The sequence below is a fragment of the Rhinolophus sinicus genome, linkage group LG06 (assembly GCF_036562045.2).
Source record: "Rhinolophus sinicus isolate RSC01 linkage group LG06, ASM3656204v1, whole genome shotgun sequence".
Lineage (NCBI taxonomy): Eukaryota > Metazoa > Chordata > Mammalia > Chiroptera > Rhinolophidae > Rhinolophus > Rhinolophus sinicus.
Window position 1 is genome coordinate 47,820,009 of NC_133756.1, and position 17,151 is coordinate 47,837,159.

Genomic DNA, 17,151 nt, shown 5'->3' on the forward strand with positions numbered 1-17,151 from the left:
GAATGATTGGAGGACAGGTTTCTGGGATGTTTTAACATTCCCTTAAGCCTTTCAGAAGGGTAAAGATTTTAAAGTAAAATAGTTTACCAAGAACTTAAAGCAAAGTTGTAGATTATAGAAGCAAATCTTCGGTGTGTTTTTTTTTTCCTGGCTCCTGTGTGTGTACTTCATTACATTGTACTATATATTCCATTCAGGAATTGTCTCAAGCTCTGCAGTTATTCTTAAATCTTCTAATGCAATTCTTACATCTAGTCTTTTCTCTACTATCTTTATTAGGAGAGCCATCTGTTATGAGGTAACTTTAAAGTGTAATGGTAATACCCCTACAAAGGAGTTTATCATAAATATTTATTAAAACAAAGTTAACCCTATAAATAACTCATGAACAGAAACTAATAGCCTCCTCCTGACCCTTAAAAGAATGAAAGTTGGCATCTCACCTTTATTTTCTCTCGTAGTCTTGCAAGTGTATGGCATAAAGTTGTGTGAGAAGAGTTGGTAAAACAAACACTAAAAACTTAACCCATTGGACAATGGGAAAATTGCCATTTATCTTAGGTGTTCAAAACAAATCGTGTATTTAATACCAATAATTAAGCAAAAAAAATCCATTTAATACTATTAAGTATTTTATTGTATGCTGCTACCAGTGTATATAAAATAATTTCCCTTATGAAATAGAAATTCATGAAAATTCAGAGAGGTAGATGTTAAGGACTGACAAAAGCAGAAGTTTGTATATAGTATGGCACATGTTATAGGCAGAAGCTTTTTGTACAGGCATCAGATTTAGCTCTCCGGTGAATATTCACTGGTTCATGAAAAGTGGTTTAGAAAACCTGAAATGGAGAAACAAAGGGAATTAGGGTAATGTCAAAGAACAATCGTTTTTTCTGAGTAGCAAGCAGTACATCTTGTACTACTTTCAGGGCATTCATCTGAATGTCAGTTTATAAAGTACTTTCAATTAAGCTACACCTATTTAAAAAAAACATCACAGCATTTCTAGGAAAAAATGAAAAAGAGGATGGGACATGACTATGGTGTAAAATGTAACTTTCTCTTATTTTTCACAACCATCCTGAAGTATATATATATATATATATATATCATTCATGGTTCATAAATAAATAGATTTAAAGATTAACTTTCCAATACCATTGCCAAAATACACTCTGTATCTTAATAAAACGGTTCATATAAAAATTTCTTTAAGTTCAGAAAAATCTGAACACCCCTAGAAAATGAGCAGGAGTATTTCAGAGAATAGTTTGGCAATATCTATTAAGGTAGAAGATGCAAACCTATACAAACACTACTGTTTACCTATTTACTTCTATTTACCTATACAAACCTATACACAAAAAGAAATGTGTATAGGATATTGACTATAGAAGTATTAACAGCAAAGAACTGGAAATAGCCTAAATGCAACTCAACAGGGGAATGGATAAGGTTTATTATACATGATGGAATACTATATAGCTATTAAAATGATAAAATCTACATGAATCAACATAAATCTCTCAAAAGTAATGCAATAGTGCCTTTAAAAAAAAATGAGTTATGTTTTGGGGGCGTCCAGATGGCTCAATTGGTTAGATCACAAGCTCTCAACAACATGGTTGCAGGTTCAAGTCCCACATGGGATGGTGGGCTGCGCCCCCTGCAACTAAGATTAAAAACGGCAACTGGACTTAGAGCTGAGCTGCACCCTCCACAACTAGATTGAAGGACAATGACTTGGAGCTCATGGGCCTTGGAGAAACACAATGTTCTCCAGTGAAATCGAAAACAAATAAAACTAAAAAATAAATATAAAATTGTTTTAAAACTATAAAAAAATAAATATATGTCGTAAAAAGTAAAAACGAGCATACCAACTTCAGAATAAGTTACCTATGTGGAAAGGTAGAAAAAGTATCTTTTATTTTTAAAAATTAAGGTAAAGCATTTAATTCAGGATGGTAGATACAGGGTTCATCTTTTTTGTTCAAGAGTCGTAAACAAATCAATGGTGGGAAAAAATATTTAATCTCACTTAACAAATTTGAATCAGTGCAAATTACAAAACACAAGATAGGCAGAAAATAGCAAATAGGCTGAGGTCGGTTTGGCCAGGGCTCAGCAAAAAAGCACTTTCAAGCTCCAGGTAAAACAGCAAAGTTTAAGACTAGTGTTATGAAATTTTAAATGTCATTCTTGAGTAATTTTACTTCTGAAAATGTAGCTTAAATAGAGAGATAAAGTATACATATAGGTACCAAGATATTCACTTCAGTGTAGCCTCAAATTTGGAGACTTCCATATTCGATGAAGTATAAGTTCCAGTACAACCAGTGAACATCTCATTTACAAATATTTAATGAAATAAGAAAATTCATTGTGCAGAGTGAAAAACTACATACTATGATCGATCCTCATTTAAAAAAAAATTTTCTCTTAAAACATCTGCCAACAATAGTTATTTTTAGGTATGCCGATCATGGTAATTTCTATTTTCCTTGTACTAGCTATTGCTAAATTACCTATGTTTTTTTTTTTTTTTTTTTAAGTTATAAATAAACCATATGTTTTTAAAAGCTATGAGTTTCAAGACTCAAATGTAGGTTCTCTGCATCCATGCCACTCATTGTGGGCCTAGGACCACCAGCATCAGTATAACCTGAGAGCTTGTAAGAAATGCAGATCATAGGGCCTTCCTCCAGACCTTCTAAATTAGGTTTTTAAGTGATTTGTAGATACATTGAAATTTGAGAAGAAATGCTTCTACATCAAAATATTTTCCTAGCTTCAAATCTTAATAAACACAAAGCTGTTTTATTATACTGCCAGGATTAATAGCCACTATTTTATTTCAAAATCTGGGTGGTTATTACACTCATTACGCTGAGCAAATCATTTAAACCCTTATCAGTAGACTCCTATGAAATGTAGACTCCTATTAACAGTCAGTTAAGAAGCCAAACTTCTTATCAGTATTTTATATCAAATGAAAAACCATTTTGTAAAGTGACTACAACTAGAACATGGGTTTAAAAAAGATCTTTAATAAGCTATAATAATATGAAATTGCCAAAAGTTGCCATGAAGTATTAATATTGCCAGAAGCAAGGAACTATTAAATATGAGACAGACTGTTAAAAAGAATTACTTCTTTATGGAAAACCTGTTATTTAAAGGGTCTTTTTTTCCCCCTGGTATTTCAAAAGTCTTAACCAATCATTGTATTTACTGGAAACATACCGATTTCCTGGACACTCCCAAATCTACAAGGCTTAATTAGGGAGGGCACAACTATGTAACATGGTATTTTAGGAAGCAGCTTCCTGGACTTTGAAGAGTTAGAATGTTTGTAAAGGGTGTGTGCCATTCGGAGGGCTTTTTTGTTTGTTTTGGTTTTTTTTAAGCACTGTTTAAGGTTGCTTCTCAGGTCAAAACTGGTGAGTATGCTGCACTCTTGACTATAGCAGGATGGATTTTTAAAAGGTAGCACCATTGGATTGCATTTTAAATTATATACACAGCATGTTTCTGGTCACATCTCTTTTGGACTAACATGTTTTTGCACACACTGACATATGATTTGGAGGGTGCAGATTAAAATATACAAGTCAGTTTATTCAACTATCTCATTTTCTCTTCCATTCACAACTCCTAAATCTTTGCTATGCTGCCTTATAGTTGGGTTCTATTAGAACAATATCAGAATTAATCTAAATCAATTGGTAGTACTTTAAAAGTCATCTTCTTAAACACTGCAGATTTTTAAAAACTGTCTAAATATGTATCAGGCACACAATTATTAAACTAGTATTTAGGAACCCGAAAATACACCATTAGGCCAATGCTATAAAAAAATACCATGCTTCTCACAGCAATGGAATTTTCCAGTAATTCTATATCTTCTTTATGGGTTATTAAATCCTCTATTTAAACCTCTTCATGGTAAAACAGAAACAATTAGCCTTCATGACTACCAAATCAGTGAATTTCACCAATCCTCACTTTCACAAAACAACAAAAGACTGGATACTTGGAAGTGCCGAACAAAAGTACATGGGATGATCTTTGTCAACTTTTAAGTGCTACAGAGTAAAAGACTTGACTAGTTATTTCTGCTGTGGGGTTTGTTGTTTTAGTCTAAAGAAACTTACCTCCAAAGATTAGTTTCACTACAAAAAGGAACAGACTTTCTGGGGTCTGAAGGGATTTGTACTTGAAGATACTCCAGTCAGCAGGGGATCATGTTGAGCATTCTGCAGACAGAATTGTTTCAAATCTGCAGCTGCCTGGGAAACCTATAAATAACAAAGGGGAAGGGGAGATAGGACCTGGTGAGAATATTTTAAGGAAGGTTTTCTCAAATCTCTCAAAATACTTGCAATAAACACTTAACTCAAAGGAAGATACATACTAATTGAGGGTCAACAGTCATATAACTGAGCTCTTAAAACTACATGTAAATAAGATTAATTTGTTTTCTAACTAAAAGCATCAGATGATTCTGTGCAAACGGTACAATTCCATTTCTCTGTCAAGTACTGGACATCTTGCTAGTTTATTAATAGGCTGTTCAAGTGCAACCTTGAGGGTAGGCAACATCTTATTTACTAAAAGTAAACAGGATATTAGAGGTCAAGCAAAAAGTGTTAAAAATTTTAGTAAACTATTACTTTGTCTTGAAAGCAGTACTACTGGAAAAATGCTACTGTTAATGAACATAATGTTCTAAGCCTGAACCATTCAGGTCATTGTTTTGGTATGTACCATCAGCTGTTTAATGTTACAAGCTGGACAGTGACAGCTTTCTGCTAAGTGTCATGTGACTGAAAGGCTGACAGCAAACCAGTTAAATTTAACAACTTCACTGAGCAGCCTTTAAGGAATTGTATTATTTGCCTTAAATGTGAGTCAATAATTTTCATATGTGTATGCAAAGCCACTCAAATAGAATATAAGGAATTTATATGGCTTTATAGTTCTTTTGTTTACATACCGTTTTGTTTATATACCGTGAACACTTAAACATCTTCTATTTGTATGTATTCTGGTAAGGTGATGCAGGATGCAACAATGAACTGAGTGGTTCAGATGTAGAACACGAATGGCTAAAAGATGCCCCAAATGAATAAAATACCCTAAGTCTTGAATTGAGGTTTAGGAAGATGGGAAAAATAATCACTTATTCTCAGTTTTAACTATCACCAAGGAGGGTGAGGGCAGTTGTCCAGTCCAACTGGGTATCTGTCCTTTGAAAGGGAGGTAAGAACATCACAAACTCTATACCAAAAAATCCTGCAGATTTACAGCTGTACCCCAGACAACCTGATAATAGGCTCCATTATCCTGACAGGAATCTAAATTCTGTTCTCAGAATCTATTTTACAACAGTCCAGGGTAATGATTCCCATAGGTTTATTTAGCAACTGTGTAAAGTTGTTTCAACATACCTGGTACCAAGTACTGTCACAAATGTCCGTTCTGCTTACCCCCAAAAGAAGGTTATAGAGGTCAAGTAGGGGAATGGGTATCATTTTTCACAATCTTATAACTTGATTTTATTCTCATTAACCAGCAGTAAGAATAAAGTATCTGTTAATTTTCTGTCTAAAGTATAGGTAAGCACCAATTTAACTCCCTTTCACAAACTTCTCAAGCACCACTATATGCCAAATAAACTTCTAGGCACTCAGAATACTTAAGAGCAGCCAGGTCCCTGCTGTTATGGAGCTGACAGTACAGAGGAAAAGACAGACAAGGTGCTCTGCAGAAAAAGAGTGGTTTGTTAGATTGTGACCTACAGGAAGGTGTCTCTGAGGAGATGACATTTAAAGAGATCTCAATGACACGAAATCCAGCCAAGTAACCATCAGTGAGAATTCCAAGCAGTGAGAAAAAACAGCGAGACAAAAGCTCTAAAACTAAGCTGCTAGCCTGTAAGGCACTGTAATAATCACCAGCCAGGAGGTTGAAACCTTATAATCCTGGTATAATTATTAGTGTCGTCTTTCACTCAAAAGTGTCCTGAGTTGGCAATCAAGTTTATGTCACCATACATATGGGAGAATTGGTCAAGCATTTGTGATAATTTCTATCAACTATACTCAAATTTGTTTAAACAGTAAACTTACGTGTGCAAGATTAAAAATAAAATATCACCCCCATAAAGGCATCTACCACAGATGGTTTACCACAGATGGATAAAAAAAGATGCATAAAATGAAATCGAATTAACCACATTTTGCAACTCATCTAAAGAAAAGCTCATTTCAAGTCCCAAGGTGGGATGTGCCCCTCTGCCCCGCCCCCTACAGCCAAATTCAGAATTAAATCCAAGTCGTTGGTGGTGGCTTTAATAATCCTGACCAGAAGCCTCCTGAAAAATTAAGTATAAGAGGCAGGCATCATGCTGGGGAGTTATTGAAGGGTCTAAGGTTTTCATAAAGCCCTCAGAGTACTTTAGTCTGAGGATTTCATCTCATTTTCCTTGGAGACTAGAGCTAAGTACCCCTACTTAACACTTACTGCTTTCAACCAGCATTTTTTTCTTTCCTGGGACACTCCAATCTATGGTAAAGGCACACCTGAATAATGTAATGGTTGGCAAAGCAATACATGATTTCAAATTTCAGAGTTAAATCCAGACAAGACTGACCATCAACCACTGAGATGAGGTTAAGAATCTGGAGATTAGAGAAAAGGATTCAAACAGCAATGGAGTCTACAGCATATAAAGGTCAGAAGACAGGGGAAACCCACACCAAGACTGATGGTAATTTCCCTCCCCTCTTGAGGTGAACACAACTAAGTCAGGTCCCACTTCTATTTAAGGAAGTAGGTAAGTGGGAGACCATCTCCACAAAACATTTCAGAGAACCGAACACTAGCCTGATGAGTCCAGACATCATCTTGAAAATTGGCTGCTGCTTTCAACAGAGTACATGGTTTACACTGTGTTTCTTTTAATTATAAAAAGTGTTTAACATGTAAGCTGACCTGCACCAGAAAGAAGTCAATTCACTTAGGATTTAAAAAAAAAAATCAAGAAACTTGGAATAGCACTTGAAGGGCAGGTTGTCATATCAACACACACAAAAGCTTTCTCCCCAAATAACCAAAGACAAGGTCAATACTAACCAGACGCCAAAATAAATAAGACTGGTCCACCCTAGTCACTTTCTCGGGTACGTGGACCAGTAGAAAGCCCCAAGGTCAGATCATGGCAAACTGCCAAACAGGTATGAAACGAACGATTTATTCGAGGCTGTGCACCTAAACACCGAGGACGTTTCAAAAACAAACATGCTTCTTTAACCTACAGTCGTAGTTATGCAAGAATTCGTTCTCAAGTATGTGTTCGGTGGATGAGAGGAGCTGGAAATAAGAATCTACTAAACGGAGTGGGTCTGAAAAGTTCTGACACGAAAAGAGAAAATACGCATGTTCTAAATCAAAAGTCGGATAAAACCCTACCCAGTGCCCAGAAACAGTGGCGGCTGGTAGAAGGGTGCGGACCGCGCGCGGCTGGCGGCTAGGCCAGCGGCGAAGTCACTGCGAAGGGAGGGAGCGAGGGAGGAGGGCCGGAATGCGGAAAGCCGCTCTTCAGTCCAGGGGCCAGCCCGCTTTGGAAAGTTCTGGGGCGGAAGGGTGCACGAACCGGCCCCCCGAACCACAACGCCGACCCGCGCCACTACGTCTCTAAGGTTGGCCGCTCCCGGGTCGCGGCGGCCCAGCGCGCGTCCTCCCCAGGGGAAGCGAGTCCCGCCCGCCTCGGCCAGCTCGACGGCTGGATACTTTCCCCTCCCCCTCGGCCGCCCGCCCCCGCTCACCTTCACGCGGTTGAGCCCGGCTTCCAGCCGCAGCTGTTGAACCACTTTCTTCATAGCGGTGACGCTGGAGGAACCAGACATGGCGCACGCGAGAGCCTGGCAGGTTAGTCGGTTGTGGGTCGGTGGGTCCTGGGTCCGCGGGGCCAGACGGCGGGGCAGCGAGGCGAGGGGCGGGGCTCGGAACTTAGTCTCTAAGTTTCCGGTTCTTTTCCCAGTGGCTCCACCCTCGATGCGCATGCGTGCCCTCCTCCGCTTGCTGGTTTAGCTCCTCGCGCGGGTGGGAGCAAGAGCCTGAGGGAAGTGGGGAGGAGAGCAGAGCAGGGGCGGAGCACACGGTGGGCGCAGCAGCTGCGGACTCGAGCGCGACAGGACGCCCTGCCTCTCCTCCCTCCTTCTCCCGAGAAGCTGATTTGGGAGAGGTAAGGACGGAGCTTGTCATTTCCCGCCAAGACCCGGGAAGGACTCTGTAGAGGACCGGTGAGGGAAAGTCAGCCGCTAGACGGAGTTTATGAAAGGCCTGGTGGCGGGGTGACACGGAGGTTGCAGTTTTCCTGACGGGGTTGGCGGCTGAGATTCAGGCGCGAGTCAGTGGCACCCAATCCCCATATAGAGACGTGTCTCTAAGTGACCCGAGTTTGTGCAGCGGACGTCCCATCCTCAGCCCGTTTCCTCACGGTCAGACCCCCGAAGCCGAAAAAGGGCGCGGAGGTCGCTGTAACCGACCCAAGAGAGCCGGGCGGCGTGGAGCGGGGGCGCTGGTTCGCTGGAGAAAAGAGGATCTTCTCAAGGTTTGGCTTCTGTCGCCCTTACCTTTTGGTTTTCTGGAAGAGGTTGTGAAGAAGCTAAGGTGCTGGCTGAAGATGACCCCTGTCTCATCCATTTCATTTGGGAGATTATCGCTTACTTTAGTTTAAAAAAATAAAACGTCTTTTTGTGTTTCGGGAAAGTTTGCTCTTTTGTATTTCTGTAGTAACTTACTACCGCTGCTTGAAATTGATCTTCAAAGGGGTTTTCTAGAGAAATAGTAAGATCTAACAAAGCAAAATAGGCTCAATCAGTGTGTGTTTCACCCATGGAAACGTTTGTGTTAGGTCACAGCATTTAGGACAGATGTTTCCTATTCTGTTAGGATAGTCCATTAACGAATATATGTTCTATAAATATGAACAGTTTCATCAATACATTACAAATTTTTGTATAGTAAAAAATTCCACGTATAATTTGCTCTATGTCAACCAAACCTAATTTATTTACTAAACAATTTAAATCATTTCACAAAAATGTACAGTGTACTTCAGTATTTAACTCACACAGTGGATGTAATGACTAGGACAAACTGGGGTTTGAATTCTGGCTCTGTCTGCCCCTGGTCTCCCTGGGCAAGCCACGTAAACTTTGCTCAGCCTGTGTTTACTCATTTCAAAATGAAATAATAAAACTTAATTCCCATAGTTGTTTTTGAGAATGAAATGAAATTATATACGTAAAGAATATGACAAGTATCTCAATAAATGTCACTTCTCCCTCCTCCCCAACAGTATTTTAAATTACTTCACCTTTGGTGACTTGTTGACTAATCTCATTCATACATTGCAGATTTGGAAAATATCTTCACTGAAAGAATGTTTCATTTCAGTAGTTGTAGAATATGCCTCTAAACTCGAAGGTAAGAACTGTGAAATGGTAGTGCTAGAAGGGATTTCAGGAAATATCGTTTCCCCAAAAATAAGAAAGACCTAGCTAGACCATAAGCTTTAATGCGTCTTTTGGAGCAAAAATTATTTTAATATAAGACCGGGTCTTATAATATAATAATATGAGGTCTATAATATAATGTAATATAATATAATATAATATAATATAATATAATATAATATAATATACCAGGTCTTATATTAATATTTGCTCCAAAAGATGCATTAGAGCTGATGGTCTGGCGAGGTCTTATTTTCAGGGATACAGGGTACATAGTTCAATCACCTCTTCTGTGAGGAAGAGTGTTAAGGAATAAGTAAAGCTCATTGTTATAGACATAAAAATTCTCAGAAAAAGCTTTTTGGTTTTTTAAAAATTATTTCAGAGACCAACCACAGAGTTTGGATTGCTGTCTCAAATTAAGATACTGTTCTTAGTTTTTGTAGTGTCCATCTAATAAAGGATTCAATTTAAGATAGGAAGGAGGATAAAAAACATTGAGTTCATTTGAAATTCAGTTGCATCAGAATTAGCAGTAAATACAGTTTGTGAACTATCAATAATATCTCCGAAATAAGCCATGTTCTTTGACCTTCCATAATGATTTAAAACAAAGACTTTACCAACTTTGCAGACATCGAATTCGCATTTCAGATGGTTAAACACAGGCCCTGTTGTAAAAACTGTTAACACCAAGAGAATCATTATACTAAGAATGAATGACAAGAAAACACAACCAAGAAATCTGTCACGTTTTTTTTGTTTTGTGAGCAGAATATAGTGAATTGAAATTTACCTGGGATCTTCACCTTATTGGATTAGGACCCTAAGTTCTTTAGTTTACTAGGTTTATATTCAGTATTTGAATACAGAAAATACTTTGTTTCAAGTTCCTTGCTTTGTAATTTAAAAGCTGAATATTTTTAAGGGGAGGCTCACAATTCTGACTTCTTTTTCAAAGAGTGAGTTTATATTACTCTGTTTTTGTAGTCTCTAAGCAAATTGAGATTTGCAGGAGATAGGTGACTTGCCCACCATTATACAGTTACTTTGTGGCAGAGACAAGACTAGAACTCCTGATTTTTATACCATTATGTGTAGGTAATATATGTGTTCCATGGAGCTGCCCATATATTACAGTAATAATTAGTTTTCCTAGTTGGGTATAGAACTATAAGGAAATTGGGTTATAAGAAACATCAAAAAGACTTAAGGTATCCAGTAAAACTGTCATGACTTTACTGTACTTTATTTACTCAACAGCTATGGATGTGAGGAGGTACCATTAAATACCAGTTCATTTACAATTTTACATTTTGTCTATTACCTTTTCAGTTACCTTATGTTACCCTTCATCTCAGTAATTATAATTCTGTCCAAAAAAAACGTCAAATAATTTTACTACTGTGCTTTGTCCCCTTTTGGAAAATTTCCCAGAAGTAACATGGAGAACTGAAAGAGCAGTCTTTGTTTCATAACTAGACATGTACATAGTTCAGAAGCTATATTCTTTCATAGGGAAAGAAGGAGAAGGGGGGCATGTATTCTTTCTCCCTCTTATAAACCCATACTGTGCTTTAATTTTGTGTTACTAATACCATATTGACTGGTACTTAACAATCAGGAAGAATGAGACAAGGTTTTGTTTTCTGTGTTCAACTCTAAATATATTTGAAGCCCAGTCATTTCCATCTTGAACTCTATTTTTGTTTTTGAAATATAAACTTTGAGTTCTCCCTGAGCAGACATTCAAATACTGTTTACCAAGAGGAATATTGTAATGTGCATTTTAAATCAAGTTTTATTCTGGGCGAGAAGGTATCTCTATCTCTTTGAAAACTTAAGAAGTAATTTTTGAACAGAACAGAAAATTGTTTAAAATGTTCTATTGTTGTTTTATGATTATGAAAACTACACTTCCTTTAAAAAGACCTTGAAGGTATGTATATATGAATAAAAAACATAGCCTATAATTCCTTTTCAAACATAGACTCTAATTCTGTATTATTCTGTTATTCTCTGGGAGACCAGACCCCACTCTAAAATCCCCCTGCATATACTGAGAATATCCCAAACCAAGACAAATATGCCATTTTGTCTACACTAGAACCTGTATGGAAAACAAACTTCATTCCTATATTGGTCCTACAAGTTTAAGGACTATAAAATGCTTAGGAGTTCTGGAGTGATCCTTTAAATGGATTGATTTATTTACAGGTTAATCCGTGAACTAGATAGAACTCTCAAGACATATATGTATGTAAACTGAATTTATCCTGATCAGATAGACCTCGTGCCTTGGTGACTTAAGAATCAGGAATTATGTCAAGAATTTTAGAGCTGTAAAGGTCCAAACCACTTCATTTACAGACTAAGAAACTGAAGAGTGAATGAATGGTCTTATACAGGACTAGAAACCTGTTTCTTTCCCAGGTTTCTTTCCCCTGTTCTATCCCAATCCATATAATTACTTTGTGTGAGATTCTACTATATTGGTATGTTTAAATATAGTCCATTTAAGGTTTCAAATTTTAGTATTTATTTAGAATTTTCTAAGTCCACTGAGCATCTCTTTGTGTGCCCTATTATCAAATCAAGCAGGAAATAAAAACCACCAGAATCCTTATTTCTAGGCACTGAACAGTGTACAGAAATTCTTAAGCTTGATTTTCAGCTCTGCTACTGACTCCCAAAATCATTTTGGAAAAGTGCAGAGAAAGCATGATAGCTAATTCTCTTTAAAGTAGAGAGTAGATCAGAGAAGGCAGATAGGTGATATATCTACCAACACTTACTACTCCCAAACCCATGGTGGACTTGATAGTCTATTTCTGAACTCTCCTTCTGAGGCCTGATGTGGCCCTGAAGCAAAATTGTGCGGTAAATGAGAGATTAGACTAGAACTCTATAATCCTGTTATCTTTGGCTATCAAGCTATCGATCTTTCATTTATATTGCTGTTATTTTGTTCACCAGGTAATTAATAATACGTAAGGAATTTGAAAATACCAAAGATTATATGTTAGCAGTTAGTACATGAAATGTGATTTGGTTAGGATAAACTACAAATTCTAGCATGCTTAAACACGCTAAATGAAGCCTCTTTTGGTTTCCATCGCAAAGCCTTACTCAAATTTCCTCAAACAATGAAGAGATTATTGTCAAGATCAACAAAGAGCAGTAGTGGAGACAGTTATCCCATTGAAATCCAGAAAATAAGAACTGTTGCACTGATAGGCCAGACTTGGAGTGGATGCAAGGCTATGTAGGGACCTCAGCAGGGCAGTATTTTGCCTCCTCTCTAGTGCTTAGCTATCAACATGAATCACCTATGTATCTCTGAAGATTCCTTCTCACTACCAGTTAAGTCATTCTCTCTATTCTTTGTCTCTTTTTCTATCTTTGTTTACAAATAATTATAGCTTTCTCATAACATGGGCTTCCTTCATTGCTATGATAAAACTTTATGACTTCCCTTACTACATTCTTTTTGCTTCAATATCTACTAACTACATACTTGATTCTTGAGTTCTCCCAATTCTAATTCCTAAAGGCTCATCTTTTCATGCCAGTCTATTTTATTTGTCTCTGGCCAGCCAAGGTTTCGTCTTCAGTCTTGATCCAGTCAGAAATGACAAAGGGAGTTATAGTTCAAAATGGCTTCTTTGCTGTTCCTTAGAAGGGATAACATAGTGGGGCAGTTTACTGTAGACAATAGTAAAGCAGGTCTTGATTGATCTGTGTTGAGTTTGCTTAATTAAAAATTTGTTCTCAATTAAAATATCAAGTTTTTTTTAAATGCTTTCACAGGAATTAAAAATTCTAGCATACCAATTTGGATAACAGTTAATGTACTGTATTATAATTACCACTAATTCTTATCTAATAAGGAAGTTACCATAGCTGAAAATGCCAGGAAATAATACACAAACATAACCTGAGTTGTGCTTCATTTAGGTTCATAATTGACACTAATATTAGTACAATGGCAGAAAGAGCCTTGGGTAGATATAGAAATGGAAAGATCTAAATGTTTTCTTAATATACTAATGTATTTAAAATAGTGTTTGAGATGGTTAAAATAAGAAAGCACATTTTTTAAGTTTTAATTATTGTAAGAAATTTATATAGGGAACAATATGTAAAACTACATGATTTACAAGGTTGTATGTCCCAGGATATAATCTTTTAATTTTGATACCGTTAGAACAATTAGTGGTCTCTGGTAGGACTTCACAGAGCTGTAAACGGTATCAAATCACGGGATTTTTATGTTTTGTTGGATTTAAATCACATTTTAATAAAAATCAAGTTGGAGCAATGCTTTGAAATCTTGAAAAAGCTTTTACTCTGCTCTTGGTATGATAGTGTATCCTGAAGGATTGTCCAACTTTGATAATTCCTTTTTAGCTTATTTTTCAATTTTTGTTATGCATATACCTTGCATTTTATTGTCTATTCTTGGAAACTGCCATAAATCCTCTGAAGAAAATGCCAGGAAATAATACACAAACATAACCTGATATACTAAAAGACTGGCATTTTCATCTGGAATGATCGTTCACATTATTATTAAAGTATCCAAGCCCAGAAAGAAATGCATATGGTAAAAGTTTTTAATCATTCTACAGCCATTTGTATAAATTTAGTCTTCTCATTTCCAAAAGTATATTTCTACTTGATGTGAAATACTATACTTGTATATATTTTATCTTAATTTTTGGCCAAGAGAAAATGAATTGCTTAAAATATGTCCTGGTCTCAGTTTATTATAATTTACCACTTATTTGTACAGGATGTATATTCATTTCATTGCAATTACTGGCCATATTTACTAGTAATATATCTACTTGAATTATTATAAGATTGTATATATTCCTATGTTGTCATTTTGAGTCTTATAAAGCCTTTTGTGTGTGTGTGTGTGTGTGTCTTTTTTATCTACTTTTTGAATGTATCAGGGACCAGAAATTAGTGGACTGCTATCTTAAACAAGTCAAAAATCTGTTATAACCGTTATACTATTTAAATGAAGAAAGATTTTTAAAAAGAAACAACCCACATAATTTCCAGCTGATAATTACCCCATTCAGACACTGGTGAATATGTCCCTCAATCCAAGTCGACCTTCCTCATCAGAGGTAAGAAAATATTTTTATACTAAAATATAAGAAAAACCTGCTTATTGTTTTTGAAAAGATTTGATAAAGCAAAAAATATGGATTGTATAAAATATTAGATACTAACTTCCCTTTGCACCCAACTTCGTGTATTCTGTTGTCTGATTATTGTTCTTATATCTCTAGCTCACTTCCTCTAAGTACCCTGATTGAACTGGGACCTCTAATGCATTGATCCTATCACTTTTTTTTTTTTCATTCCTCACTTCATGATGCCCTCCATAGCTGACTTACATACCATAGGATAGTCTTCTTCACTCTCTCACACTATCAACTCTTTGCCCCTCTCAATTCATTGTATCCTTGGCAAAACAAAAACCCTGGTTAATCCAATTCTTCACCTATTTTACACTTAATGCCTATAGCAGAACATGGCTGGAAAAAAATATACCAGCATAAGGACTATTCTCACTTTAAATTCATGACCATGAATCTCAAGTGGAGTCTTCTGCTGATATGTAGTCAGACTGTCTTCCACTCATTCATTCACTCTTCCACAATTCTAGGCAACTGTTTCATATCTTCTCCCCATTTTCTATTTAAACCAACTCCAACCGAGCTTTTCTTTTTTCCCCCCAATTTCTGTATGGTTTTACAAGTATTTAATAGTGTAGCTACTAAATATATGGTATTAATAGTACAAAATAATATTAGCTATTAATATATGGTATAGCTAGGGAATGTTCTTTTAAATGCTCTGGTGTTCAAAATACCATATAGCATATGGCATGCTTCACTATCAGAGCTATACAAACATCTTAAATTGTCGGTTAATATTCTGTCATCAAAAGTATAGAAGTAATTTACTTTGTCTATGAAAACAACTTGAGGAAAGCATCCAGGTCAAGAGCCATATTTATCTCCTATAAAAATTACTAATATTGTAGGTCATATTTACTTCAAAATTTGAAAGTTTTTTCCAGATATTTAATATTTTAGAGTATAATCATTCAAATGTTTTGACTTGTAATATGCCATGGATATCAAACTTAATTAGATTAAAAAATAAGATTATATTTCTGTAATTGTTCTGTTTCTGTTGTAGTAATCTAAGTATTCTTCTAAATAGAAGGATTCTAATTGAGGTCATAACAAAATATTAATAGAAAAGATAGAATATATAAGCACAGACAAAATAAGCTTACAGTCATGCCCTATTTAAAAAGAACCATTTGTTTCTTCATCACTGGTCAGGAATAGGTTCTTCCTAGGGTTCTTAGAAACAAAACTATTCCCCAAACCACAGTATGCACACTGTTGCAGGTGCTGAGAACTAGCAATCATCACAGCTGTGTTAGGGAGACAATGCATAAAGGGTAAGGAGTCCACAAGGTCACCCAAATGGAACTGAGTAGGTAGGGACTGGGGGAGGGGGAAAGGTTGGTAATAAGAAAACTGCTCTTAGTGGTCTAGTATTCTTACTGCAAGCCACAGAAAAAGCACTGCATGTCAGAGATGTTAGGGTAATCTAGGACCACCTCTATGACACTGTGTCTAAGGGAAACTGCTCCAAGTGCCAACTAGTCAACTTAACAAATTTTTGTGTGTTCATTTCGTTTTTTGTGTTTGTTCAGAAGGATGCATGTATTACATGTTTACTTCAATTATGTTTATTAAACTTAAAATTTTAGAGAAAATCAGTTGAGTTTCTTTCACTTTAAAAATATTTTAACTGACGTTCTTCTCAATTTATTCAGTTGGTGGAACTTCATGTTTTTTATGTCCCTGAAGGATCGTGGAACTATAAGTTAAACACCATTTCAATAGAAGTTGTTAACAAATTCATTTCAGCTGGATTTATAAGGCAAGTATTTTTGGAGTCATGTTACAGCATGTCTGAAAAAGCAGTCTTTTTTTCTGCAGAGAAAAATGCTTTCTGGAAATTTAAAAACTATAAGTGAAAAATATCCTAGCTATGTGATGGATCCAGTTCCGAGCTTAATGAATACTATCAATAAATAATGCTATATAACAGTTAAATAAAAAAGTGCTGTAGGAACAGGTGTCGCTTAGCCATAGTACTGCCACCCAAAAAACGGTATAATCTATACATTACATCTTTGTGAATGGTTATACACAAAGAGAATTAAGAGAGAATTTATCTGAAATTAGAAACCTATTGAAGAGATGTGAATGGTAGTTAAGCCAGTATACCAACAAAGACTTTTTCACTGAACTGTTTAAAGATAGAAACGGAATATATGTATATATACACTTACATGTTATGTATGTATGTATGTATGTATGTATGTATGTATTTTCACATTCACAGAAACATGACACTATGCGACCTGCCTGTTGTTATTTCTCTTGTGTGTACCTCAGTCTTCCCCATCACTTTCTTCAAGCACAGTAGCCTCCTTTCTGTTTTGGAACACATCAGACATGGCCCTACCTCAGGGCCCTTGTGCTTATTCCTTTTGTGTCGAATGCTCTTTCTG

The 17,151-nt window shown here is 36.2% G+C and overlaps 2 protein-coding genes across 7 annotated transcripts in view; one reads left to right on the forward strand and one right to left on the reverse strand.

The window, feature by feature from the left end:
- Window positions 1-610: 610 nt before the first annotated feature.
- On the reverse strand, window positions 611-8,052 carry GNG5 (G protein subunit gamma 5). Its single transcript, XM_019715230.2, has 3 exons — window positions 7,836-8,052; window positions 4,161-4,304; window positions 611-842 (listed from the first exon to the last, which is right to left on the reverse strand). The coding sequence occupies exons 1-2, from the start codon at window positions 7,914-7,916 to the stop codon at window positions 4,179-4,181; spliced, it is 207 nt and encodes a 68-aa protein (XP_019570789.1). The 5' UTR covers window positions 7,917-8,052; the 3' UTR covers window positions 611-842; window positions 4,161-4,178.
- A 16-nt stretch (window positions 8,053-8,068) lies between these two features.
- SPATA1 (spermatogenesis associated 1) overlaps window positions 8,069-17,151 on the forward strand; it is a 43,482-nt gene continuing 34,399 nt past the window's right edge. For 3 of the 6 annotated variants that reach the window (XM_074335056.1, XM_074335057.1, XM_074335052.1), the window contains exons 1-4: window positions 8,069-8,623; window positions 9,432-9,501; window positions 14,492-14,671; window positions 16,408-16,514. In XM_074335056.1, the coding sequence (XP_074191157.1) occupies window positions 14,636-14,671; window positions 16,408-16,514 (143 nt within the window). In that variant the 5' untranslated portion in view covers window positions 8,069-8,623; window positions 9,432-9,501; window positions 14,492-14,635. The remainder of the gene's footprint in view (window positions 8,624-9,431; window positions 9,502-14,491; window positions 14,672-16,407; window positions 16,515-17,151) is intronic. The other 3 variants (XM_074335054.1, XM_074335053.1, XM_074335055.1) reach the window with 3 other exon arrangements.

Excerpts from the sequence above, each read along its gene's own strand:
- GNG5 (XM_019715230.2), bottom strand. The coding sequence starts at position 7,916 with ATGTCTGGTTCCTCCAGCGTCACCGCTATGAAGAAAGTGGTTCAACAG. Across the intron at positions 4,305-7,835 it reads CCGGGCTCAACCGCGTGAAG|GTTTCCCAGGCAGCTGCAGA; the intron begins GTGAGCGGGGGC and ends TGTTATTTATAG.